Here is a 27,891-nt window from a genome sequence, read left to right as displayed (position 1 = left end):
TTTTTTACAATTAAAAAATAGAAGAATGGCATTGTTTTACATTTTTCCATCTAAACTAAAGTACTGGCTTAATAGTGACATCTGATTCACCTATCTACTTCTACATTCAAGAGTGAAAAAGATACATAATGTCTTAGTATCATTATGGAAATAGTTTTGACATCACAGACTCCCTATAAGGTCTCAGGGAGCCCCATGGGACCCCAGGCCATACTTTAAGAAAGGCTGGCTGTGATAAGTGACACTATCAGGAAGCTGAATTGATTATAAACTTCTTTTGAACTTATATGCCCCCCACTCTTTTTTTGTAAGACAGAGTCTCACTCTGTTGCCCAGGCTGGAGTTCAGTGGTGTGATCATGGCTCACTGCAGCCTCAAACTCCCGAACTCAAGTGAGCCTCCTGCCTCAGCCTCCTGAGTAGCTGGGACTATAGCCGCATACCACCATAACCAGCTAAGTGTTTTATTTTTTGTAGAGATGGGACCTCACTATGTTGCCCAGGCTGGCCTTGAACTCCTGAGCTCAAGGATTCCTCCGGCCTTGGCCTCCCAAAGTGCTAGGATTACAGGTGTGAGCCACCACACCCAACCATATGGCCCCTTCCTTATAGAACTCTTAGACTAACAGACACAATAATATAAAAATATTTAAGTTAGTTTAAAGTGGACTTAACGTATTCATGCCATAATCCCCTCTATTAGCATAAGATAATTAAGTTGCTTATGGATAATTAACACTATGTTGTTAAAAGTAAGTTTCTCATAAAACCTGTTTTGGTCCTCAGCTTGGTGGTTCACAAATAACGCACTTCTTTGAAGCACTCACATTTGAGCTTTACTAGAACTAGGGGTTCAAAAATAACCCACTGGCTGAATATAAAAGCAGAGAGGATTCATGTATAAGACAAAGGATTGAGTCACGTTCAAACTCTAAAAAATCTTACCAGGTTCTGAGTCTAGAAGAAAAATCCTGCTACTTCCTACACGTCTTTCAGCAGTTCTGATCCTTATCTCATCACCTCTTTCTTTTGAAAGCACCTGTTAAAAAGATTATCAGCTCTATTGTAAGAACCCAAAAGAAGCACTAAAAGGGAAATAAATGTGTATTACAATGAAAAAAATTACATTAAGTAAAAAAAAATGTAGATCATGGAAAAACTCTAAAATTGAGGATCTGTTCCCATCCCAAACCTGCCACATCAAATTGTCATTGTTGGAAGTATGACCACAAGGGAATGGGATTAATTAGGACTTCCGCATGCAAATGGGTATTTATCTCATAAAATTGTTACCCTGGAAAATAATAACTATTATTTCATTGCTGCTACTGTTTTCTCAAAAAAAAAAAAAAAGAACATTTTCAAAGCTTGTGGTACATAAACTCGTAAGATATGAGACTTTAGTAGACTTCAAACCTACCTAATTCTTTTATTTTAAGATATAATTGAGGCCGGACGCAGTGACTCACACCTATAATCCCAGCACTTTGGGAGGCTGAGGTGGGCGGATCACTTGAAGTCAGGAGTTTTAGACCATCCTGGCCAACATAGTAAAACCCTATTTCTACTAAAACTACAAAAAATTAGCCAGGCGTGGTGGCACACACCTGTAATCCCAGCTACTCATGTAACTGTGGCAGGAGAATTGCTTGAACGCAGGAGGTGGAGGCTGAAGTATGCCAAGATCGCGCCACTGCATTTCAGCCTGGGCAACAAAGTGAGACTTCATCTCAAAAAAAAAAAAAAGGAAAGAAAGAAAGAAAATATATATATATACACACACACACACACATTTGAGACCAAAGAGGGAAAAGAGAATTGATTAATGTAACCCAACTAATGTTGGAACCAGATTCAGTTTTCTTGATGGAACAGTCAAACCGGTTTATATTAAACTACTATGTTAAGATAGATTTGAAAGCAAGGTTTTACTAGAAGTAGAACTGATTATATAATTGATTACATAAAATCAATTATATTTGGGATAATATCTAACTCGATGTAAGCAGAAGAGACATTCATTATAGTGAACTTGTGAAACTATTACTGCTTATCTCTTTCGTTTTACTTTCATGAAAAAATAAATAAAACCTACCCAAAAATATCAATGGACCAACAGGCAATTCCAGTTTTGGCCAATCTGTATCTGGACTAATTCATCCAGTCCGAAACACTGCGCTAAAATGAAGAATGATATGGGATATGCTATCAAACTGCTCCATCTTGCCTAAGAAGTGCAGTCACCAATTGCTCCTGGTATTAAAATTTCTGGCTCATCCTACCAGTACAATAGTGCCATAAGTTTTCCTATGCTGCCACCTACTGGATATAGTGCACATAGCTTTGAATACATCATCTGTCTTCTGTATTAGTCAGTGTGCTTGGGTGTGAAATGGGTTAATTCAGATATTAGCCACTCAATTTGGATTTAAACATCCAAATATTGGACATTTAAAGGTTGTTTATTTTAATGACTAGAGATACCTTATGTCAACCAAAGCAAAAACCTATGAATCTGTTTTCAATTCAAAACACTTCTTGTCCTTAGAAAATTAGCTTACAAATTTTAAATTATATCATTCCCTTTTAAAAATTGGTACTCTCAAGAGGGTAAATACACTTATATTCTTCATGTTTTGATGTAAGGCAAAATGCATTCGTCTCATTGCAATGAACAAGGCATTGATGGGTTGGGCACTGTGGTTTAAGATAACTTTTAAGAAAACTTCTTTTAGAAATAGGGCATTACCGGCGGGCGTAGTGACTCACGCCTGTAATCCCAGCACTTTGGGAGGCTGAGGCGGGCGGATCACGAGGTCAGGAGATAGAGACCATCCTGGCTAACACGGTGAAACCCTGTCTCTACTAAAAATACAAAAAATTAACCGGGCGTTGTGGCGGGCGCCTGTAGTCCCAGCTACTTGGGAGGCTGAGGCAGGAGAATGGCGTGAATCCGGGGGAGAGAGAGAGAGAGAGAGAGAGAGAGAGGAGAGAGGAGAGAGGAGAGAGAGAGAGCGCCTTACACCCAGGGAATGAGGTCTAGCATGGCATTGAGCAGAAAAGGGCACTTTTTTTTTTTTTAATTCTATTTTTTTTCTTTTTCTTTTTCTTTTTTTTTTTTTTATACTTTAAGTTCTAGGGTACATGTGCATAACGTGCAAGTTTGAAAAGGGCACTTTGTACCTTGGGATTAAGACTGGAGAAAAAGGAGTTTTAATGTATCCCTGCCAAACTCCCCTCTATTAACATAGATAAAGAAAGGAGCTAAGTGGTGATAAAAAAATAAAAACAATAACACTTGATACATTCCAGGAACATCCCCAAGAACTTCACAATGTTCTCATGTGCTGCTCACAACAATCCTATGAAGCAGATACTGACCTCACTCTACAGATGAGGACATCCAGGCTTAGGGAGTTCATTGGCCAAGGCACCCAGCTGGTAAGGGCTGGAGCTGGTTGCACAATCCAAGCTGTCAACCAGAGCTGTGCCGCGGCGGCGCCTCAGGAGATGAGGGACAAGTAGGATTGTCAGGAGACAAAGACAAAGCACCCTGGGTCACTGTAATTGGTTTTAGTAAAAACAAATCACAGGCCAGGGGCCTAAGGAAGCATGACAGCAAATGTAATGTGGTATCCTGGATAAGATCCTGGGACAGAAAAGGGACATTGGGTGACAACTAAAGGAATATGAATAAAGTATGGGCTTTGGTTAATAATCATGTATTGGTAATTATCTCATTAATTCTGACAAATGTACCATACTAATGTGAGATACTAATCTTTTAAGCCTGCCTTCTGGAGAATGATTAACACTATGGAAAGTATCTGAGTCCTAAAAGAGGAGAAATTCTTTTCTCCTAAAAGAGTTAAAAGACAGGTTCATACTTAATCTGAGTTTGCATCAGTTTAAGGATGTTGATTGTGAACATGACCAGAGAAAGGAAACTATCAACTGGTTTAAAGTGTCCAAATACAGATATTTTGTACTAGGAGGGAATATTATGCATTCTATTTATTCTGCTGAGACTTCTCTACAGCTCTTTCTCCTTTGTTCATAAAGATTCAAACATGTACCCAGACAGGCACGCACACACACATGTGCACGCATACGCACGCACACATGCGCGCACATGCACACACACACACACACACTTCTCAACCCTCTATTAACAGTGTATGTTAAATTGAGATAATTACTCAAGGTGTACTTGCTATGTGTGCTAAGCTCTGTATGCATTATCTCAGCTCAGTCCTCCTAATCCTGTGGAAGAGGTCCACCATTATCCTCCTACAGGATCATATGGAAGCTGTTGAAGCCAGGTTTGACACCAGGTGGTCTGACTACACAGGCAATTCACAGCAGCTCACTCTTACCTGCTATGCCAAGCCACGCCTTCTTCCTAAGTGAATGCCAAGCCCAGTCAAGAAAACAAACTGGTGAATAATTTAATGAATTTAAAAGATGGCATCGATCAAGGGAGACAAAGAAAGTAACTCTGACAAATTAGCATGGCAAGTCACTATTTAACATAGCAGGTATGCAGGAAACTGAATGTGTTCCAAATAAGTTCAGATTTAGGAGCACATGAAGATTATTTTAATTTCTAAAGTAAATCTCAGCATTCTGGGAGGCCAAGGTGGGAGGCTCACTTGAGGCCAGGAGCTCTAGACCAGCCTGGGCAACACAGCAAGACCTTGTCTCTACAAAAACAAATTAAAAATTAGCCAGGCATGGTGGTGCATCCCTGTAGTCCTAGCTACTCAGGAGGCTGAGGTGGGAGGATTGTTGAGCCCAGGAATTTGAGGTTCCAGTAAACTGTGATCATGCCACTGCACTCCAGTGTGGGTGACAGTGAGAACCTGTCTCTAAAAATTAAACAATTTTTTAAAAACAAATAAAGTAGCCCTATAATGGAGCCTGATAAGGTTTGGCTGTGTCCCCACCCAAATCTCATCTTGAATTGTAGCTCCCATAATTCTCACATGTCATGGGTGGGACCCAGTGGGAGGTAACTGAGTCATGGGGACGGGTCTTTCCTGTGCTGTCCTTGTGATAGTGAATAAGTCTCACGAGATCTGATGGTTTTGTAAAGGGGAGTTCCCCTGCACATGTCCTCTTGCCTGCTGCCATCCATGTAAGATGTGACTTTGCTTCTCCTTTGCCTTCAGCCATGATTGTGAGGCCTCCATAGCCATGTGGAACTGTGATTCAATTAAACCTCTTTCTTTTATTAGTTACGCACTATCAGGTATATTTTTATTGTCAGCATGAGAATGGACTAACACAGAGCCTGTTGAAAAACATTTTAGAAGACAGGCAACTAAGTTTATAAGTTGCACTGACTTCAGTTATAAATTAAAGAAACTTGGAAGTAAGCTAGAATTAACCAATAGGTGCTTATGGCAGAATTCTGTCTTAGGGGAAAAACTTAAGCTTTTTTTATTATAAAAATAATGTGATTTTAGAAAGTTTACAAAATTAGAATATAAAGCTAAATCACCCATAATCTTAACACCCAGACACAGGCATAGACCCATGTTTTTTAGAATAAAAATACAATAATATCCTATTGTTGCAAATTTTACAAGGACACACAAGCCAGACTGTTACAAGGGCCATTAAAGTGTGGAGCAGTAAAGGTTAAATTTCCTTCATTCCTTTTAAGTTAGGTCCATGCCTGCCCCCAGAAGAATCATTAAATACTATGGGCTCTTAGAGCCAATTGGCTTGGGTTAGAATCTCAGGAACATCAGTTATTAACCCAATGACCTTAGGCAAGTTGCTTAAGCTTCGTTGTGCCTTAATTTTCTATATGCAAAATGAGAATAATACCAACATCATATGATGACTAAGTAGAACATGTAAGGCAGTTAAGATATAGTAAGCACTTAGCTGTTATAGTCCTGTCTTTTCTAAACACATATGTATACACATTTTACAGATCTCACTAGTTTCATATATGAACATTTTTCCAAGTTCATGGGTGTTTAAGTCAGTCCAAGTATTATACTGTATAGATGTATAACTTAAGACTAAATAAGTCATTTGAGGTGTTAGTTTAAAAAGGGAGATACGGTAAGGCACAGTGGCTCATGCCTGTAATCCCAGAACTTTGGGAGGCCGACGCAGGCTGATCATCTGAGGTCAGGAGTTCGAGACCAACCTGGTCAACGTGGTGAAACTCCGTCTCTACTAAAAATACAAAAATTAGCTGGGCATGGTGGCGGGCACCTGTAATCCCAGTTAGGAGTCTGAGGCAGGAGAATTGCTTGAAGCTGGGAAGCGGAGATTGCAGTGAGCCCAGATCACCCCATTGCACTCCAGCCTGGGTGTCAAGAGTGAAACTCCGTCTCTAAATAAACAAATAAATAGGGAGATACTTAACATCAGATGGCTTTGGCTGTTGAAAGCACTAAAAAGTCACCTTCATCACCAAAGACTAGTAACATTTTAGGGAGTAAGTCAATTATACACAGACTATTGGCAAATCCAAGGTGTCAAATAAGACGGCTTGTTGGAGAAGCAAGGTCCTCTGGAAGCACTCTGCCTTAACATGGAATACAAAGTTGATGGCACCCCCTGAGGTTGTGTGTTGCTAAGCGCCCAGGGAAAGGAGATGAGACTATGGTATTAGATACCACCTTCTAGAGGCCAGGCCCTTCCCAGACATCTTCACTGTGTCTATTTCAACATGAAACAATGAAGATGTAGTAAAGCGTTATTCCTTTGCCCAAAGTTACTCAGGTAGAAGCCAAGTTCAAAGACAGATTTAATGAACCCTAAAGCCTATGATATTGACTACCAACATAGGATAGCTGCCCTGAGGTTCTGATATGGTTTGGCTCTGTGTCCCCACCCAAACCTCATCTTGAACTGTACTCCCATAATTCCCATGTGTTGTGGGAGGGACCCAGTGGAAGGTGATTGAATCATGGGGGCAGTTTCCCCCATACTGTTCTTGTGGTAGTGAATAAGTCTCACAAGATCTGGTTTTATAAGGGGTTTCCACTTTTGCTTTTTCCTCATTCTCTCTTGCCTGCCACCATGTAAAAAGTGTCTTTCACCTTCCACCATGATTGTGAGACCTTGCCAGCCACATGGAACTGTGAGTCCATTAAACCTATTTTCCTTCTCAGTCTCAGGTATGTCTTTATCAGCAGCATGAAAATGCACTAATACAGGTCCATAGCCTAAGTCCTGGTTTCCCTAGTGATTAGCTACAAGAACATGGGCATGTAACCTAATCTCTGTGCATTTCTTTAGTGAAACCAAAATTTATCTGCACCTCTGGGGTGGCAATCACCCACATACATGATCTATTGCATAACCTTCCATGGGGTGGCACATTAAGTTATGTTGGATTTTGAGAGCATTTAAATAAATATGTTTCTCATATATGAAGTATAAAGTCTTCCAGCTCAGTTTAGTGGTATAATTTACATTTCGGAGGCCAAAAATAATCTTTGTACCAGCGCTTATATGCAGGAAGGAGCCCTTTCTTTCTTTCCCCTAAGTCAACCTTCGAGATGATTGTATAGAAGTCATGCACCAAGTTAGAATTTAATATTTAAAGGCAAGTAGAATCACCTGAATCACTGTATATTTAGTTTTTACATTAATAGGATGTCAACAGAAGTGATCACTTTCTTTGAAGGAACCAAGATGTCCTTCATATAAAAGTTGGGGTCGGGTGCGGTGGCTCACATCTGTAATCCCAGCACTTTGGGAGGCTGAGGCGGGCGGATCACTTGAGGTCAGTAGTTTGAGACCAGCCTGACCAACATGGCAAAACCCCATCTCTACTAAAAATACGCCTCCCCCCCCCCAAAAAAATGGCCGGGTGTGGTGGCAGGCACCCGTCATCCCAGCTACTCGGGAGGCTGAGGCAGGAGAATCACTTGAACCTGGGAGGCGGAGTTTGCAGTGAGCCAAGATAGTGCCACTGTACTCCAGCCTGGGTGACAGAGTAAGATACCATCTCAAAAAAAAAAAAAAAAAAAAGTTGGAATTGGGCCAGGCATGGCAGTTCATGCCAGTAATCCTAGTACTTTGGGAGGCTGAGGCAGGTGCATCACTTGAGCTCACGAGTTCAAGACTGGCCTGCGCAACAGGACAAAACCCATCTCCACTGAAAATACAAAATTAGCTGGGTGTGGTGGCACATGCCTGTAGTCCCAGCTACTTGCGGGGGCTGAAATGGGAGAATCACTTGAGCCTGGGATTTGGAAGTCGCAGTGAGCCAAGATCTCACCACTGTACTCCAGTGGGAGTGACAGAGTGAGACCCTGTCTCAAAAAAAAAAAAGTTGGAATCAGGAGTATTACCACCATAATCAGGGCTAAGAGAACTGTGAATAAGGCAGCTGAGACCCAAGTTATCTGGATTCCTGGCACCAGACAGGACAGAGCCCTTCTGTGAGGATCACAGTATAGGCAGGAAGCATTGGGTTTCTTCCCCGCTTCCCTCACTTTGTGTAACTGGAAGTGAACTGTTACATTCCATGTCCATTGTTGAGAACAGACATCCTCATTTAATCTTTAATGAAAACCTATAAATTACATAATAGTGTATCCTATAAAACAAGAGCACATTGATCTATAAAGTAAGGTTTAACAACAAATGCCAAAGAATTTTGCTTTGTTTTTTTTTTTAATTGATTTCTAGACAGTAAGAATTGCTAAGAAAAACAAAACACACCACACTGATTAGGGTATGTCAAAGCGACACAGGAGCCAACTGAAAGAGCTCCCAAGAACTAAAACGGAACAGTGTGGGCAACAAGTAGTACTGGGTTATGATATAAATCTAAAGTATACGATATGAGGTCATACTGATAAAAATCGTTAAATAGGAGAAAAAAGACAACTCTCCCTTCCAAAAGAAGTCCCAATAATTCATATAGATACTTGGGCCTCAAGGAGATAGAAGATACACCTCTGCTCCTTAAGTGTGGGCTTTGCATGGTGACTTCCTAAGAGTACAGCATGGAAAAGGCCGCGGGAGTGAGTTTACAGTGAAGTCTTTCAAACACAACCTCAGCCAGGTAAGAGGCCAGAATCAGTGATAAATTAGCTTATGTACCCTTTATAGCATATGATGAAAACAGTGCTTTGCCTCTGTGGTTTTCTTCCCCAAAAACCCATAACCCTAGTCTAACATTAGACAAATCCCAATAGAGGGGCACCTTACAAAATACTTGATGGTACTCAAATTTGTCAAGGTCGTCAAAGAATGAGAAGTCTGAGAAACTGACAGAGCCCAAAGGAGCCTGGTGAGACAGGGCAAGTAACAGTCATGTGGGCTCCTGGGTGGGATCCTGAAACAGAAAAAGGACATTAGGGAAACATTCAGGAAATCTAAACAAGCTATGGACTTAATAGCAGTGTATCAACATGTCAATAATTGTGATGGTTAATATTGAACATCAACTTAAAGGATGCAAAGTATTGTTCCTGGGTGTCTGTGAGGGTGTTGCTAAAGGAGATTAAGATTTGAGTCAGTGGACTGAGAGAGGCACACCCACCCTCAATCTGCATGGGCACAATCTACTCAGCGGCCAGCGTGGCCACAATAAAAGCAGGCAGAAGAATGTGGGAAGACTAGACTGGCCCAGTCTCCTGGCCTCTATCTTTCTCCTGTGCTGGATATGTCCTCCCCTGGAATATCAGACTCCCAAGTTTTTCAGCTTTGGGATTCTTGGACCTTTGACTACAGAGTGAAGACTGCACTATTGGTTTTCCTACTTTCGAGGTTTTGAGACTCGAACTGGCTTCCTTGCTCCTCAGCTTTCAGAGGGCCTACTGTGGGACTTCACCTCCTGATCGTGTGGGTCAACACTCAACTCCCCTTTATATAATACATGTATCCTATTAGTTCTGTCCTCTAGAGAACCCCAATTAATAGAGGAAACTGGATGGTGGGTTTATGGCACTTCTACAATGTCTTCAGTATTTTCTTTTTGTCTTCAATATTTCTGTAAGTCTAGAATTGTGCTATAAAATCTGCCTATTTAAAAATCTTTAAAGATTAGTTTCTACAGGTATACATAAGGAATACAAACGCAAAAAAATCCAAAGACACACCAAACCAATGTTTTTATGGTAATTCTTACCAGCACTATATGAGTTACCTATATGGAAGACATTCATATATTACTACCAAAATCATCTGACATGCTGGGGAAAGGGTAAAAGAAAATGAGAATCAGTTGTGGCTACCTTATCAGCAGAAAAGTTTTATTCCTTTTGAGGACAAACAATTAAACCACATCCAAGGTCTTAATTTACAGACAGAAACCAAAGTAGCCATTTAAAGCGTTAGATATTGGATACAAGACATACACTGGGGAGAATGCTTCACCATCTGAAGCTCACACCACATCGGCCCAGTGGACAGCTGTGCACTCTACTTGTGCTTAAGCGCCTGGGTGTGGCTGAGGGGAAGGCGTGTCTGCAGAACGGAACAGCTGTGTTTCACAAGTACTGAAGCATTGTAGACTGCATTGGGGGGGGGGGGCGGTATATATTTTCACGTTGAAGGGAAGAGGGGAAATCAGCAAAGTCCCTCCCACAGAGAATTAGGCTGCCTTGCAGAGAGCCACGGCAGAGAAGCGGACTTCTCCTTGCTCACGCTCGGTGAATTCTCTGCAGACCTTGGCAGCATCCTGGAAAAAAGAAATGTTGTTAATATCCAAAGAGCAACAGCTCAAAAATGAAAGTCACATAGGGAAAGGCTCCTAGGTCTATTAATGCTCAAAGTTCACCCTCATCAACTTTAATTCCATCATTAATTTGAAAACCAGGGCTTAAAGGAAAAAATCAGGTAATGGGAAAGACAGGGTTACATCATGGATTTGACTTCTTTATCACTTCCACCAAATGGATTTGTGCTTCTCTCACCTTGTAACTGGTTTTGGAAAAGTTTAAAAAAAAAAAAAAAACCAACAACAAAAACACAACCATTAATGCTATTTTCCTCAAATCTAAAGATTGGAAATCGATCTTTCTTCCATAAGGTGGCATAAAAGACAAGTTGTAACTCAGAAATTCCCAAAATCAAGACAATTGTCTTCTAAGAAACATTTTAAAAAACAGCCTTAATGTTTACCTGGTATTCTAGGTACACACAAGCAATGGAAGCTTAAAGAATGATGGTGAAGTGACATGCGTTACTACTTTTAAAAATCTAGATGACAAAGACTGGTAATAGAAAATTGATCCCAGGGTTATTTACCAACTTCTAGGATACAATTGTTTGGGGATCAAAAATATTACTCTGTTGAATCTGTAACAAAAAGCCCAGAGGAAAGATACCTGAAGGAGAAAGGGAATGCTCTATGATACAGAACGGTAATGTAACATTACTCCTAAAATTTAGAAATCACCAACTCAATGAGTTTGGGCCACATGGCTCAGGCCTGCAATCTCAGCACTTTGGGAAGCTGAGGCAGCCGATGGCTTGAGCTCAGGAGTTCAAGACCAGCCTGAGCAACATCTCTACTAAAATTTGAAAAATTAGCTGGGCATGGTGGTGTGCACTTCTAGTCCTGGCTACTCAGAAGACTGAGGTGGGAGGATTGCTTGAGCAAGGAATTCAAGGCTACAGTAAGCCATGATTGCACCACTGCATTCCAGCCTGAATGACAGAGCCAGACCCTTTCTCAAAAAAAGCAACCAAAGAGTATCTGGATTGACATCAACCTTTTATCTTCTACCAGGTTTTTTAATATATCAATATTCCAGACCTGTCTTCCCTGAATTGACTTTACTAGATATTGATTTCACTACTAAAGTTGTATCTTTAAAGAGGATAACCATCTTCTATAGAGCTAATGTGCAGGGACCTAATTCATCCAAGTTTAGGATATTTGGGTTAAGTGCATGTATCTTCTCACCAGTTTAATGATTTAGTGTGAAGTTTAGACAACCTAAAACATCTTTAACCATATAGAACCAGCCTTACCTAGGGTAAGAATTTTAACTAAAATGCTGGTTTAATTTAGAAACTCTTTTAATTTTAAATAAGTTTCTAATTCGAATAGTTTAAAAAAAAAAAAAAGGTTTTAGCCAGGTACTGTGGCTCACGCCTATAATCCCAGCACTCTGGGAAGCTGAGGCAGAAAGATCACTTGAGTCCAAGAGTTAAAGACCAGCCTGGGCAACACAGTGAGTCCCTCCCGCCCCATCTCTATAGAAAAATTTTACCTTCCCGACACCTTATAAATGCTACTCACATGACCCTTGTAAGTATCCTAATGGGGGGCACATTTTTATGGCATTAGTGCAGTGTTAGATGAGTTAGCATGTACCTTAAATGCTTCACTAGGAAGGATTAGGGTCTTTCCTCCAAACGGATCAAAGACCAGAAATTCTCCCTCTGTTTTCTTATTCTCACCAAGTAAATTCTGATTTTCTCATGCAACCCCTCCATCCCATCCTGGCTCTCCTGGTCTATTCTTCATTCCATACTCCTATTCCCACATACCTCTTGAATACCAAGAATTAGCTTTAACTGATCTCAGGTGTGTCTGACAGACGAGCGCAATCAATCCTCCCTATTAAGAGTGGCATAATGTGGTCCACTAGCACCTTGGGGCTATCAGGTCTGTGAAGTTCCAAAGGGAGGTCTTTTCTAATGAAAGGTCCTATTGGTATTGTACGGTGGCTAAGAGCACAAACTCTAAATGCAGACTAAGTTTTCTTTTTTTTTTTCTTCTGAGACAGAGTCTTGCTCTGTTGCCCAGACTGGAATACAGTGGTGCAATCTCGGCTCACTGCAACCTCCACCTCCCAGGTACAAGCGATTCTTGTGCCTCAGCCTCCCGAGCAGCTGGGACTACAGGCATGCACCACCAGGCCCGGCTAATTTTTGTATTTTTAGTAGAGACAGGGTTTCACCATTTTGCCCAGGCTGGTCTTGAACTCCTGAGCTCAAGCGATCCTCCCACTCTGGCCTCCCAAAGTGCTGGATTATAGGCGTGAGCCACCGTGCCTGGCCAGACTATATAGGTTTGAACCATAGTTTGCCATGTAAGTCACTGACCTCAGGCCTTAAACTCTGAGTTTTCTCAGCTCTGAAATGGGGATAATACCTACCTCATTGTGTCATTAAAGGATTTCTATAAAAGACATGTATCACCTAGAAGAGCACGTAAGTACAGTAAACTGCAGCATGTGGGCCTAACCCAGCCTGTGGTGGTGGAAAACAGCTACATACATTCATTTAGAGGGTCTATAGGCTGCTGAGTTGTAACAGCAAAACTGAATACTTGCAACGGAGCCATATGCCATACAAAGCCTAAAATATTTTGTTTGGCTCTTTATAGAAAATGCTTGCTGAGTCCTGGTCTGCACACAGCAAGTTTTTCAAAGATTTGATACTACTACTACTCAAATGAAGTATAGTTATATTTTAACAGCATTTTGTGTATTTTTCTTCAGCACAGCAAGCTAAAAACAGTATTTTGTATTATATCATAATTAAGCATTTTTCCTTTATAATAGTAAACTGATTCAACTCTAGACACTCATTTTTTAGTGAAAAGGCCTAGAGTCACCTACCAACCTTTGTCCAGAATCACTTTTCTGTCCAGGATGGTTACAAAGTGATCCTGGATATTAAGAGTTTTTGTCAGGTGCATTTTAAATCTGCTTCTTTTGTTCTTGTAACAGTAGACCATGTGGGAAGGAAAAACTCCTAAATTTAACCACCTAACTAGAACCTATAATACACTACCTCCAAGACTGACCCAAATCCAGTCGTCTTAGAGGGATTATGAAAGTCTACTGTTCCGTGAGTCTTTTAACTATGATGTAATCTGACGAGGACAATGGTCACCTTAATCCCACCAGGAAGCAAAGCAACAGCTTTCAGGCTAATTCTAACTGTGGACTAAAGACAGCACATGAAACAGATTACTCAGGGTGTCTCTGAAGCCCTGTTTAAAACCACTCACAATAAAATAAGGTAGACAGAATTACTAAGATGATCTTGCAGCCCTAAAGACTGCTATTAACCCAGGCAACTGATGCTGGCTGTCCTGGAAGAGTGTTAGCACTTTAGAATAGAAAATTTGGCCAAAGAATTGTGGGGCCCATTAGGAAGAGATGCATTCCAAAGATGACCTGCAGCAGGGTGCCCTCTGAACTGGCGCCATGGTTCACCGGAAAAGGCATTCGTCCATCTGTAACAAAAGAAGCCAGACACGTCGATTTTCTCTGCATGTTTTCTGGCTACCATGCTTACCTAGCCCAGATGGAAGTTTTAGATTCTTCCAAAAACCACTGCCAAACCCACAAAAGGAAGCCTGGTTATGAAGCAACAGGCTGCAAATGAGGTTCAAGTGTCCCTAGGCATCCATCCCAGGCAATTCTAGTCTACAAGATCGTACAAGCTCAAATCAGCTACCCTAATGGAGGGGCCTGTGCCCCAACTCTAGGAAAGGGCCACAGAGCAAAAGTCAGATGCAGTCTCTGGGGTATAGGAAAGATGGAGGCAAGAAGAGGAGACACCTGAGATTTCATCTGTCCTCCAATGACTAGATTGCCTTCACTATTCCCTTGCCTTTGTAAGCCTGTAGGTGGTATCTTGGCTTGAGACAACACAGTTACAAGTCTTTCTCCATTAATTCATTCAAAAGGAATGAATCTTACAAGGTAGGTCGTCTTTCTTGATGCCATAAACTAGCTAATAGAAATTATTCCAACATATCCAGATTCTTTTTAGACAAGTAAGGTCATATTCAGGCACTGATCCTTTTTCAGATTTATTCTTTGCCCAGAAAGGATGATACTAGGGTATGCTATAGGAGGAGATGGGAAAAGAAAGTCTGATCACATATACCTTCACCTGGCACTGATCTGATCTACGCTCTTCAATGGTTTCTGACTAAAGCCACTGATTAGGTCAGTTGCCTCAGGAAGTTGCTCTGGGGATAGTAAGGGGTTAAGTGCCCTCATGGGAATACTTTATTACTGTGGCTTTATAAACGATGATATGCCAAGTGCCATAAAGTCACACAACAATATATCAAGAGATTCAGTCTGAAACAATGCATGAAACTACATCAAGTTCCAAAAACGGAGTGAAACCTACCCAGTTCATAGAGGTGGCCATCCACGTTGTTAAACAGAATGAAATGGAAATTCACCTTGTCATCTACCTAAAGAAAGTCAAGACATTTTTTTGAAAATGAGTGTAAGCTGAACTTATTTTAAAAATTATCTTGCAATTCAAGTGAAATATGCTTGAACTGATTTGATTTTAAAAAATTATAGCTAATACTTATGTATGTCTTACATTAGGCCCTACGCTAAGCCCATTAAGGTAAATATACTGTTAACTGTCAGAACAACTCTATGAGGATGCTATTACTACAGGACTTTTACTGAGGCTTAGAGAGGCTAAGTATCTCAAGCAAGGTCAATACTAGAAAATGGCACAGCCAGTTGTAGTTATAAAGACACTGAGATCTGGCTGGGCATGGTGGCTCACGCCTGTAATACTAGCACTTTGGGAGGCAGAGGCAGGCAGATCACTTGAGCTCACAAGAGTTCAAGACCAGTCCAGACAACATGCTGAAACCCCATCTCTACAAAAAATATAAAAATTAGTAGGCTTGGTGGTGTGCACTTGTAATCCCAGCTACTCGGGAGGCTGAGGTGAGAGAACTGTTGCAGTGAGCCAAGGTCACACCACTGCATTCCAGACTGGGCAATGGAGCCTGACCTTGCCAAAATTTTTTTTTTTTTTAATATAAAAGGACACTGAGATCTGACTTAAATTTGGCAGCTGACTCAGAGGTTCTCATCAGATTATGGTACATTCAAACCTTCTAGAACTTGTCCTTTGTGGTGTATTTCATTCTCCCCAACAGCCTGTGAAGATTATTTGAAATGCTCACTTACTAGGAGAGGTGTACATTCCCTAAGACTCATTTCTGTTTTTGAGACAGGGTCACCCAGGCCAGAGTGCAGTGGCATGATCTCAGCTCACTGCAACCTCTGCCTCCAGGGCTCAGGCAATTCTCTCACCTCAGCCTCCCGAATAGCTGGGACTACAGACCTCGCTACTCTTTGTATTTTTTGTGGAGATGGGATTTCACCATGTTTGCCAGGCTGGTCTCAAACTCCTGGGCTCAAGTGATTCACCCTCCTCGACCTCTCAAATTGTTGGGATTACAGGCATGAGCAACTATACCTGGCCTATAAGACTCATTTGGATCTAAACAAAATACTGTCAGTTTGAATTTACTCAAGATTTCAACAGCCAATACAATTTCTGAAGAGCCTTTTGAAAAGGTCTAGTCAAAGCATTATTTGGGCAGAACTTTCTGGTGTCATTTGGCCTTGGGTGGATAACATTTGCCGTGTTCCAGTAAGATATTCCTGAACAATTTCAGTGGAAACACAGATAGCACCCAGGCAGCCTGGCTCCGATTTGTATTTGCATTTACCCGACATTGGCCTTCCTGTGCCACGGCATCATGGGCTGCCTGTATGGCCTGCAAAAAAAAGAAAATAATTAGCACAAAAATCTCTAGAGTTATTTAAAGGCAATGCTCTGAAAGTTCTCTTACCTCATTCTTTTCAAAGCATTTTGCTCTGTCTTCAGGGGACATTTTCTCTGTTTCAGAAAGAAACTGTTTCAGGACTGATCCATCCTCTTAAAGGAAAAAATGGATGTTAGCACAGATAAAATAATACAAATGGGTACATATTTATTGCTGACTTAAGCCTTTGCCGAACATGCTGAGCAACGTGAATCTTTAATACTGCCTCCAGGGTTGTGGATGAGCTGTACCTTTTCCCCCAGCCTCTTTTTCTAACCCCTCTCTATTCACGAGTTTCAAGCCAGAGAGGTCGCTCCACTCCCCCAATATGCCAAGCTCTTTCTTGCCTCTGTTCTCTTCTACCCCGGACCCCTTTTTCCCTTCCACTTCACTCATCTCTCAAATCTCTGTCACTTTTTCACAGCAATTCTTAATCTGTAACACGTATTTGAGATTTCTACAGCCATAAAAGCCGGGGCTGCCTTGTTTACCTGCTGTATCTACAGCACCTAAGAATGTACAGTTCACATCTATTATATACATGACACTATAATCATGTTCTAATCTAAAATGGTTCCCAAACCAAGATTATTATTTTGGGGTAGAAAATTCAACCTTAGTAATTCAGTTATTCAGATGGAAAATAAAGATCTTGAATAGAAATGTAAAGAAACACAACAGTCCAGCATAGAGACATCTGACTGGATAACCACTGACGTAAGCATTTTGTTACTGCTCAGTGTGGACAAGCCCAAGAGACACTAATTACAAACCTATAGCAAGAACAACATATTTCAAAAGACCTCAAAATTTGAACTTTCAGCTCTAAAATTTGTGAAATGGGACCATTTCAAAATTCAGAAATGCTAGGAATCCTTTCTGAGGAAGACTGTGAGTCAGTTTAAGCGTGTGACACCATCATTACAAAATGGGTTCAAAAGGTACAGCATCTCTGACCTCGGGAACACAGTGTTTCTGAACTCCATGTTTCAAGTGCAAGCTTCGGATGACTGGCCTCAAAACCCACACCTACCAAATCCGAGTTTATCTTGATTATTGGCCACTGCGTGTATAAGTCCGATTGTGCCACAGGAATTCCCAATGGTCTGCTTCATGAAGTACACTTTAGGACTAACTTCTTGTCCCTTCAGCTCTTCAATCTGTTTTTTCCTGAAGTTTTCATGCTGCGAATGTAAAAAGCGTTTTTACATCTCAGAATGAAAGTGCAAAGAACAGATGGTAGCACCGTGAGTTCTACCACCTAAATGGAAACACCAGGGGGATGTGTGACCAGGAGCCTTAGTTCTACATGCTGGTCAACTCCCAGAGAAGGGCCCGTCTGTCTGCCTCCCACACCCACGCTGGCCAGTGGGGCTCTGAGAGGTTCGGAGACTCCACCCTGGTGCTGCAGTGCAGTGACTGCATTGGATACTGCCCAAGGCTGTGTCTAGACACCACTGCAACCTTTCAGCCCAAAATGGTGTCATGAAGTCAGAAAACAAACCAGTTCATTATTTTCTCTCTTTAACACTTAACCGTATTTCACATAGGCATCCTTAATCAAGCTTCAGTCAATTGAATGCCCAACAAGAGCACCAGCTGGTTTACATTTCACTATTCTTTCAAGTTCTACTTCTACTCGGCTCAAGTACACTTCACTTCAAAAACAAAAACAGCCTTAACTGCTGAAAACAGCAAGTGAAAGAAATTAACCATTCCCCCTCCACCCTCTTTTTAAGGAAGGAAAGACAACTGGTTCAGGGTATTGGGCTGTGATTTTACAAGAGGAAGATGTGACACTAGCTTGTCCTTGCCAGCTAAACAGTTTACTTTGAGGACAGACTGGCAATTTGAGGAGGAGGATAGAGACTGGTAAGCGAATGGGACTAGGAAACGGATTTCCTCAAAGCATCTGCTAGCTTTTTGTACAGTAATTTAGTAAGCCTATCTGGACTTTTCACTAACTAGCTTTAAAGACCTTAGAAGTTATCATTTCTTGAGCCAGGGTCAGTGGCTTGCACCTATAATCCCAGCTACTAGGGAGGCTGAGGCATGAGGATCACTTGAGCTCAGGAGTTCAAGACCTTGTCTCTAAAAAATCAAAATATAATAAATAAGTTAGGACTTCCCAGTTAAAGAGTAGGGTACTAATATAGAAACACTGATTTCCCATAATAAGCAAAACCAGACAGACCATCAGAAACATATTTCCAACTCTAGTAGCTTCGCATTTCTGTACACAAACTGAAGTTTAAGCTTGCTCTCTGGTACTAACAGAAGAGTAAGATCTCTTACCCCAGAAGATCAACTTAAACTCCAACTAGCAGAACTTTTTCGCTTCTATCTAACTAGATCCTCAATTTAGTATTCATTGACCAGTAAGAGTTTTTCTTTCATTTTCTAGGCTAATTAGATGAAATATTAAAATGGGGATAGCCCCATCTTTTAGGGCTACTTGAGCTCTTCCATGGAAATCATTCTGTAAATAGTTTACTAGCACTTAATGTTTCAGAAGTTGTCCATGTAGGGGGTCATAATATTCCCTTAGTCAAAAATTAAATGCCTTCTAAATTAACATTAGCATCTTTGAAGTCAGCCTATAAAATCTCAACTTTTCTTTCAATTGGCTTCAGTGTTTTGTCCAGTAGGCATTCTATGTAGCAGAAAAGGCGCTCGATAAATCTGATAGGTTGAATTGAAACTAAAGGACAAAGTATCGAGCTCTTTCAAACATAACACAAACTAGAATGTTCTCTAATAAGATCCAGCAAAAGGAGAACACTCAGCTTTTAAAGGCAAACATGCTGCACCACTGCCTCCCAGAGGCCTTGCCTCTGAATGCTGCTCAAAACCTCCGAGTCATCATGGTCGCTCTAATAAAAAAACCGCTGTGTGATGCTCAACTGGAGACAAGAGACTGATTTGGTCAACCAAGAAGCTAATTCGACTTCCAACAATATGGCAGCTCCCTTTTAGCCCGAGTAAAAGACTTTAGCAACAAAAACATGTCAGTGAGATCATCTTATTAGCTGTAATAAGTGTATTTACCCATAATACTTAGCTTATTTACTAGGAAGAAGGCTTGGAACTTCCCATACTCTTGATTTTGGCTACAGATGCTTCCAGAACACCTGGCCTTAGGACGGTGCTTCAGTTAACCTCACCTTTGGAGTGATGCCCCAAGTTTTGCTAAAGCTAATTTCAATCTCTCCCACATCAGCAGTCAAGTGACAACAGGAGATAAGCCAATGCCATGCTAATGACTGGGATTCCATACATCACAAGACAGCAAATATCCTATCCTTTAACAAAAAAAAAAAAAAAAAAAAATCTGATGCTGTCTTTGAGATACATCTATCCATACACATTTGGAGGAGGAAAATCATTTCAAGGGAAATGCAAAGGTGCTTTCAAAACTGAGCTAATAACCCCCATTTCATTTAGCTACAAGGTCAGAGATGAACCAGGATAAGTGAAGAGGAAGGAGGTTCCCGCACAGAAGCCATACACAAATGATTAAGCTTTAAGAAATACATTCAAGAGGCTAAAAACCAAGTGAGCAAGTAGTGGGAGTGGAGAAGTGAGAAGAACGCCTTAAGACTATCAGAAACCCAGGCAATGGAGGCGGAGAATTAGCGAACCTAATTGTTTCCCTGCGATTTAGGATAGCCCTTCCCCCTCCATTCTACAGCTATGTGGGAGTCTGAGAAGCAAACAATGAGTTGACAGGCTACAGCCCTTAAAGGGAAACCAGCAGCCATTCCCTGGAACCGGAGGCTCGAAAAAGCCCAAGTTCGAGGGAACTCATGAGTAGGATGAATGATTTCCCTGGATAACGGGATCGATGGAACTGAGACACTGCCGCTCTTCCAAATTTAAAGCAGTTGTGGTCGGATGGGAGAGAAGGCAATAGGCACTGCTGGAACAGGAGCCCAGGGAGTAGGTACCACGAAAATGCAGGCTCCTCCCTTGCTTAGAGGCGCGCCCCGCATCACCTACAGGGGAGGTGGCGGGGCGGGAAGCCCCGGACGCCTCAAGTTGGGGAACGGCGTGCACTACCGGGGGCTCGCGCATCCTGGGCCCCACGCCCTACCTGGGCAGTGAGTGGAAACAGCAGCAGCAGCGCGCACGCAGGCGCTGGCACCGAGCCCAGAGACTCCTCTTCCAGCCCCAGCACGTCCACGAAGCGCCACTGGCCGGCGACCCCCAGCCGGGACAGCACCTGCGGAGAGGAAACAAGGCGGCCAGGGGCACGAGGACACGCGGGTCGCGGGCACCTGCCGGGGGCGGGGCCAGCAGGCGCGCGCCCTCCGCGCCCGCACCCGAGCCTGGGAGGAGCCCCAGTCCCGCCCTGCCACCCCCACCCTGGCGGGCGCAATGACACAGCACAAAGCGCGGCCCACACGTGGCGCCCGCGAAGCCCGTGCAGCCAAGTCTGTGCTGCCCGCGCCACGCCCTCGGGAGCTCCGCTCGGCGCTAGCTCGCCACGGGGCGCAGCCCCTCCGTCTCCCCGTGACCGGTTTCGCTAAATGCAGGGGCTCAGGAAGGGCGCCCAGCCCACGCCCCAGCCCTGCCGTCTCCGGTGTGCGCAGCGGGCGGCTTGGTTTCTGCCAGCAGGCGCAGCCGGTGGGCGCCCCCGCCTCGGCGCTCGCGGGGGAGGGGGCCAGAGACGGCGCGAGACGCCACTCACTTTGTTCAGCATCTGAAAGGCAAATGCAAAGAAAAAAGCAAAACCGAACCGGTCAGCGACTCGGCTCCCTCTCCCTCGGCCTTGCGCTCTCCGAGCAGCGGTGCACCTGGCGCTTACCTCGGGGTTGATCTCCATCGGCTTGAGCTGCATCTTCGCGGTGCGCCCCACAGAAATAACCCAGGGAAGACGAAAAACAGCTAGCGGAGCCGCCCAGGCTGCAGCTATAAAGCGCCGGCCAGACGCACTGTGAGGCCTGCGCAGGGGGAGCAGGGGCAGAACCAAGCGAGGGGGAAACGGCCGGTCGCGGCCAGATGGGTACGAAACCCCCGTGCGCAGCGCGGAGTGGTACGGCCGGGCCCCCAAACCTTGCAGTCTCACTCGCCGGTGAGATAATCTGGTGGTTGTGGAGACGGGATTTGTTGGTGGGTGTTGCTTGAGTGTATGGAGCAGTCCTTTTGATGGAGTCTTTAATTTTGGGCGAAGTTTCTGGAAACCCATCCTTTCTACCATCCCAATTACCCTAAAGCTCGGGTCTCTGAAGCATTTGAGAAAAAGCACAAATTCAACAGGTATATATTTAATATGAATGAATGTAAATGTGTGCCCCCCACCCCAAATCTCTCAGCAGTTTGCGTTTAACCTTAGACAATTCCTCCTCCATGTTAAGTTAGACCAGTACCGAGGTTCATTTTTAAGTGACTGCCTAGAATAAAGCAGAATCTGGCAGATAACAGATACTGCATTAGGAATGCTGATGTAATGTGACTCCCGGGGAAGAAATGGTTGGTCCTGGGAGAGCAGTAGAAAGCTGGGGGATGTGAGGGTAATACAAGACACAGAGAAGGCAGGCGGTTGGAGACTTTAGAAAACAGATCCAGGGAAAAGAAGGGTATGATTTTGAGCGAGAGGCTGTAAAAGGAAAAGCATTTTTAAAAGAATGGGAAGCTTTGAAAAATAAAATTTCTGAGTTCACCGCAGAATACTCCCAATGAAGAAGAAAGGGAATGGTAACCAAGGAAACCACTGTTCTCTAGTCATCTCAGGTGGGGTTTTCCCACCAACACATTCAAAAGATGGAGAGAGAAAGCATATGCTGAAGAATGAATTTTAAAAGAGACCAAAATCTGTAAGAATTGTGCCAGGAAAGCTAAGCTGCAAAATAAAGTGGGCTTGCAGAAATACTTAGGTAGCGAAGGAAGCAAGAAGGTTGAGTATTTTTTAAAAATAGGCTCCAAACAAAATAATGATGATGGCAAAAGAATAGACTTTCTATTTAGGAAGTTGAGGTTAACAGATGACAGAGGGAAGGGAGGGAATCAACGTTTTTTGAGTTATTGTTTTTGGGGATCCTTTGCATGTGTCGTCTCATTTAATCCTTAGAGGAGCCCAGGAAGAGATTCATATTAGTGCAATTTTACAGATCAGAATCCCAGGCCTACAGAAGTTAATTTGCTTACAGTCACAATTGAAAAGTAAAACTGAGACGTAAACCCTGCTAAACTGGGCTCTAAGAGCCCATTCATTATCTAAGATTCCACAACATTCTACTTCTATTTTCTTTCCATTTTTGCCATTAGAAAATGACCTTCACACACAAAAATGAGAGAGAAAAAAATTAGTAAGAAGAGCTTAATGGGTGAATCTTATGGTATGTAAATTTTCCCTCAATAAGGTTGTTAAAGAAAAAAGGAGGTGAAGGTCAAGACAAGTGACAAGGTTATATTGAATGAGTTATTGCCTTTAGACAAAGACAAATTACATTTCCAATTTACTTCATTTATTCATTCACTCAACAAATATTAAGAACCTGCTGGGTGCTGGGTGCCAAGCTTGGGAAGTTTGGAATTAGGGATACAAAGATGAACACAATAAACATGGAAATTTCCCTCATGCCATTTTTATCAGTCACAAGAGTTGTATGAAAGGGAGCAGAGATCAGGAGCACCTAAACTAGTGGAGGGGATCAGGAAGGCATCCTGAAGGAAGTAACATTTAAGCTAAGGGCTGATGGGCAAGCAGAAGTTAGCAGTTATAAGTGATTGCCAAAATAACTAATAAAAGCAGTCATGAAATCACTGTCAAATATTTGTTGAAGGCATTAATTCATTCACTTAACATACATATATAAATATGTATACATATACACACATATGTAGCCTACGTATACATATATATACATATACATATGTATATACATATATGTAGACTACTGTGTGCCAGGAAGCATCAGAGCAGTGAATAAAACAACTCCTTGCTTACAAAGAGATGCCAGAGACTGGATATGAACAAACTTAAGCCTGATCTTTAAAAAAAAAAAAAAAAAAAAAAAAAGAAGTAGGGGGTGATTGGGAATATACTGCTGAAACTGCAGGCCAGAAGTGTTTATATCAGTCATTAGCTAAATTTAGCCAAATGTTAGGACTCATAATTTTTTACTTTTAGAAGCAATAAGATGGATGCATTTAGAACAAGTTATGCCAACCAGAACTTACCTTCTTTTCTTTGGGAGTTATTAACTGGATGGACAGGTAGAACACTGTCATTGTATTTCTTATGCTGCCAGGGTTGGCATTGGTTGATACCACAGTTGAGGTGGTTTTATAGCTTATTTAATTGATTCTACCTTTAAAAAAATAAGGGGTACTGGATGAGTTACCTCAACCTGTAGCCACCTGACAATGGTTTTAACCTTGTCTGGTGCCATTTTATTACAGCAGAGAAAAAGAGAGTTCACACATATAAGCAAGAATAAGCAGTCTAAATGGCAGAATTATTAGCCAGGTGTGGTGGTGTGTACCTGTAGTCCCAGCTACTTGGGAGGCCGAAGTGGGAGGATTGCTTGAGCCTAGGAATTTGAGGCTACAATGAGCCTGTAATGGCATGACTGCACTCCAACCTGGGCAACAGAGTGAGACCCCATCTCTTGAAATAAATAATAAATGGCAGAATTTGGGGATTAAAAAATAAGTTTAAAATAAATGATGAAATTTAATAGGGATTTAGGTGATGATTACACAACCCTGTGAATATACTAAAAAACTTTAAGTGGGTTCAGGTATCACAATAAAGCTATTAAAAATGTAACAGGAATATGTGTAAGGCTCTATATTGTAGTACAGTTGTCAATTATCACAATATAGTTAATCTTTATATTAACTTTTTTCTTGATGCTATGATTGCAAAAGTATGAAATAATTTGGAAAATATCAAGTGAAAACATCACAATAGTTTGATTATAACCATTTGAAAATAAATACACAGAGACCAGAAGGAAAAACATTTTTTAAAAAATCATTTAAAGATGCATTAATGAGTTAGACCTGGCTTTGTGAACAGTACCTGAGAAAAAGAGTCAAATATTTCAGGTGTCATAATTTGACTATAAAGCTAGTGCAATCTTCATTTATACCAGGAATGAGAGACTCAATTTCATTTTAATCATAGTAGGTTCCTGAAGGAGAGTCCTGAATCCAGTAGGGGGGAAAAATGCTGTGATTGATTAGTGGTGTCTACCATGAGTATGGGAAAGTGGTAAGGATAACCAGGTATTTGCTAACCTTTGGCAGAATTGACCAGACTATAACTGGATTATGATGCCCAGCCTGGCATATAATGAACACTCGATAAATACCTTTCAACTGAAAATTCGAACTATCACACTTCAAAAGAGACATTGACATATTAGAGAGTTTACAGAGACGGAGTGCCAAAATAATGAACAAAGGTGGTTGAAGAAATTGAGAAGACAGTATATGATATGGAGAAGAGAACGGGTTTGTGTGTGTGTTTGGGGATTGGGGAGGGGAGTTACATTGATACCAATGCTCAAAAATACAAAGAGGGAGAGAGTAATCTTTATGATTAAGAATAGAGGACAGACAGGTAGAAGTCAGAGGAAAACATTAGTTTATATAAGAAAGCACTTAATAATTGGAGTGGTTCAACATTTATGTAAATTATTCACATGTAATGGTGAGCATGCTTTTGGCAGCGTAATCATAGCTAACACTTATTGATTGCTTACGGATGCCCGGCACTACTTCTATGTGTTTTATATGTATTAACCCTTTTAATCAACGTAACAACCTACTAGGTAGGTTACTATTATTATTCTCATTTAGAAATGAAGATCAGAAAGGTTAAGTTCTTTGCCTATGGTTATTTAAATCTTGAGAACTGAAATTTGACCACAGACAGTTTGTACTCTTGACCACTGTACTATATTATACCAGGAGTCCTCACGTCCCAGGCTGAGGACTGGTACGGGTCTGTGGCCTGTTAGGAAATGAGTGGCACCGCAAGAGGTGAGCGGCGGGTGAGCAAACATTACTGCCTGAGCTCCGCCTCCTGTCAGATCAGCAGCAGTATTAGATTCTCATAGGAGCATAAATCCTATTATGAACTGCACGTGCGAGAGATCTAGGTTGTGCACTTCTCATGAGAATCTAATGACTGATGGTCTGAGGTGGAACAGTTTCATCCCAAAACCATTCCCACCCCTAGTCCATGGAAAAATTGTCTTCCATGAAACTGGTCCCTGGGGCCAAAAAGGCTGGGGACTGCTGTATTATACTATGTCTACCAAGGGCAGAATACCCAACTAAAACTGACTGAAAGCTTAGGGATGTTAATTGCCTCTCTTAACTCAATGACTGGAGGTTGGTGGTTCTAGGGTTGTCCATGTGTCAACATAAATAACGGAGAAATGTTTTCTAAAAGAAGGTGATATTTATTCAGGAATAGGGCATTGCAATGGGAATACACATGCCATAGTAAACCGTGTGTGTATTAGGGAAGATACAAGAAGACAAAGGTATTTTAAGGGCAAACAAGGAATATTACATAATCGTTTTGAAATACTTATCCTTGGCTACGAGGATCAATAACAAGGGTGACACCAGTCTGAGGCTGGACAAGCAGTTTCTGGGCACATGTCCTTGTGGAAGGATTTTTTATGTAAAATTATGATGGCCTTTGTACAAAGTTGCGGGTTTTGCAGTCTTCTGTGATAGTTTTTGTTATCAGGCATTTATGCATGAGACTCATTATCTTCCTGGCTTTCCCAGCTCTATTTGTCAGAGGCTTTTTGTGGTTTGTTTGTTTTTTGTTTCTCTTTTTGTTTTTTGAAACAGGGTTTTGCTCTTGTTGCCCAGGCTGGAGTGCAGTGGTGCAATCTTGGCTCACTGCCACCTCCGCCTCCCATGTTCAAGCGATTCTCCTGCCTCAGCTTCCTGAGTAGCTGGGATTATAGGACGTGCCACCATGCCCAACTAATTTTGTATTTTTAGTATTTTTTAGTAGAGATGGGGTTTCACCATGTTGGTCAGGCTGGTCTTGAACTCCTGACCTCAGGTGATCCACCCTCCTTGGCCTCCCAAAGGGCTGGGATTACAGATGTGAGCCATGGTGCCTGGTCTTGTTTTTGTTTTGAGACGGGGTCTTGATGTGACACCTAGGCTAGAGTGCAGTAGCAGGATCATAGTGTACGACAGCCTTGACTTCTGGGCTCAAGCTATCGTCCTGTGTCAGCGCCCTGAGTAGCTGGGAATGCAGGTGCACCACCACACCTGGCTAAGTTCTTCTTCTTTTTTTTTTTTTTTTTTTTTTTTTGAGACGGAGTTTCACTCTTGTTGCTAGGCTGGAGTGCAATGGCGGTGCAATCTCAGCTCACCACAACCTTCCCCTATCGGGTTCAAGCAATTCTCCTGCCTCAGCCTCCCTAGTAGCGGGGATTACAGGCATGTGCCACCACACCCAGCTAATTTTGTATTTTTAGTAGAGACAGAGTTTCTCCATGTTGGTCAGGCTGGTCTCGAACTCCCAACCTCAGATGATTCACCTGCCTCGGCGTCCCAAAGTGCTGGGATTACAGGCCTGAGCCACCTTGCCCGGCCTGTTTTTTGTTTTTAACACAAGTGACTCCATTTTGATTCTGACAAATTTCACACATGGCTCAATGATCTTATCAAGAATTTAGGGTTTTTCCATCTTTCCAGTCCATTGTCTTTATGTTATTGTTGAAAGTGTCATCTATAATGGTTGTAAGGTGCCTACAGAAGTTGTAAGAATCACATCCTCACACAAGGTCCAAAGGCAAGAAGGAAGATGATATTCTCTTTCACTCTTGCTCTTTCTCAAGTTTGAAGTTTTTGCAGAAGCCCCACCCTGCTGAAGAATTCCTTTTAGGTACCATTGGCCTGAATTTAATAACATGTTCATGCACTAGTCAAAAGAGAGGCTGACAAAGTAAACATGTAGCATTTTTAGACTCCAAGAAGTAAGGTGGGCTTTGCCACCAAGGAATAGGGTAGGGGCAAGGCTACTTGACAGGCAGCTACCAGTGTCTGCCACACCATGCCTGGAACTTTTCAAAGACTTGATGAATATCTGTTAATGATGTGGTAGAAAGAACTTCTGTTGGAGTGGGACGGGCAGGAAGCTTGAAATCTTAAGAATTCAGGACAAACAGATAGAAATCAGAGGAAAATATTAGTTTACATAAGAAAGCATGCTGAGCGCAGTGGTTCACGCCTGTAATCCCAGCACTTTGGGAAGCTGAGGCAGGTGGGTCACCTGAGGTCAGGAGTTCAAGACCAGCCTGACCAACATGGTGAAATCCCATCTCTACTGAAAATATAAAAATTAGCCTG

At 42.1% G+C, this 27,891-nt stretch overlaps 1 protein-coding gene and 1 long non-coding RNA gene across 4 annotated transcripts in view; one reads left to right on the top strand and one right to left on the bottom strand.

Annotated features, from left to right (window-relative positions):
• Positions 1–10,219: 10,219 nt before the first annotated feature.
• UCHL1 (ubiquitin carboxyl-terminal esterase L1 (ubiquitin thiolesterase)) lies at positions 10,220–21,515 on the bottom strand. Of its 3 annotated transcripts, none has more exons than XM_011987975.1 (9): positions 21,359–21,515; positions 21,242–21,253; positions 20,645–20,773; positions 17,585–17,735; positions 16,579–16,664; positions 16,456–16,503; positions 15,096–15,162; positions 14,126–14,184; positions 10,220–10,665 (listed from the first exon to the last, which is right to left on the bottom strand). In XM_011987975.1, exons 1-9 carry the CDS (start codon positions 21,389–21,391, stop codon positions 10,579–10,581), a joined length of 672 nt encoding a protein of 223 aa, XP_011843365.1. In that variant the 5' UTR covers positions 21,392–21,515; the 3' UTR covers positions 10,220–10,578. The 3 variants fall into 3 exon arrangements, with proteins under 3 accessions (XP_011843365.1, XP_011843366.1, XP_011843367.1); XM_011987976.1 differs by having other exon boundaries at positions 16,579–16,625; XM_011987977.1 differs by lacking the exon at positions 16,456–16,503 and having other exon boundaries at positions 10,514–10,665.
• A 125-nt stretch (positions 21,516–21,640) lies between these two features.
• LOC105545174 overlaps positions 21,641–27,891 on the top strand; it is a 38,863-nt gene continuing 32,612 nt past the window's right edge. The window contains exon 1 of the long non-coding RNA XR_001006879.1: positions 21,641–21,810. This is a non-coding gene — a long non-coding RNA (uncharacterized LOC105545174). The remainder of the gene's footprint in view (positions 21,811–27,891) is intronic.

The sequence above is a fragment of the Mandrillus leucophaeus genome, unplaced genomic scaffold (genome assembly GCF_000951045.1).
Source record: "Mandrillus leucophaeus isolate KB7577 unplaced genomic scaffold, Mleu.le_1.0 Scaffold320, whole genome shotgun sequence".
Classification (NCBI taxonomy): domain Eukaryota; kingdom Metazoa; phylum Chordata; class Mammalia; order Primates; family Cercopithecidae; genus Mandrillus; species Mandrillus leucophaeus.
Note: the sequence above shows the minus strand (reverse complement) of the source record. Positions and strands in the feature narration are given on the sequence as shown.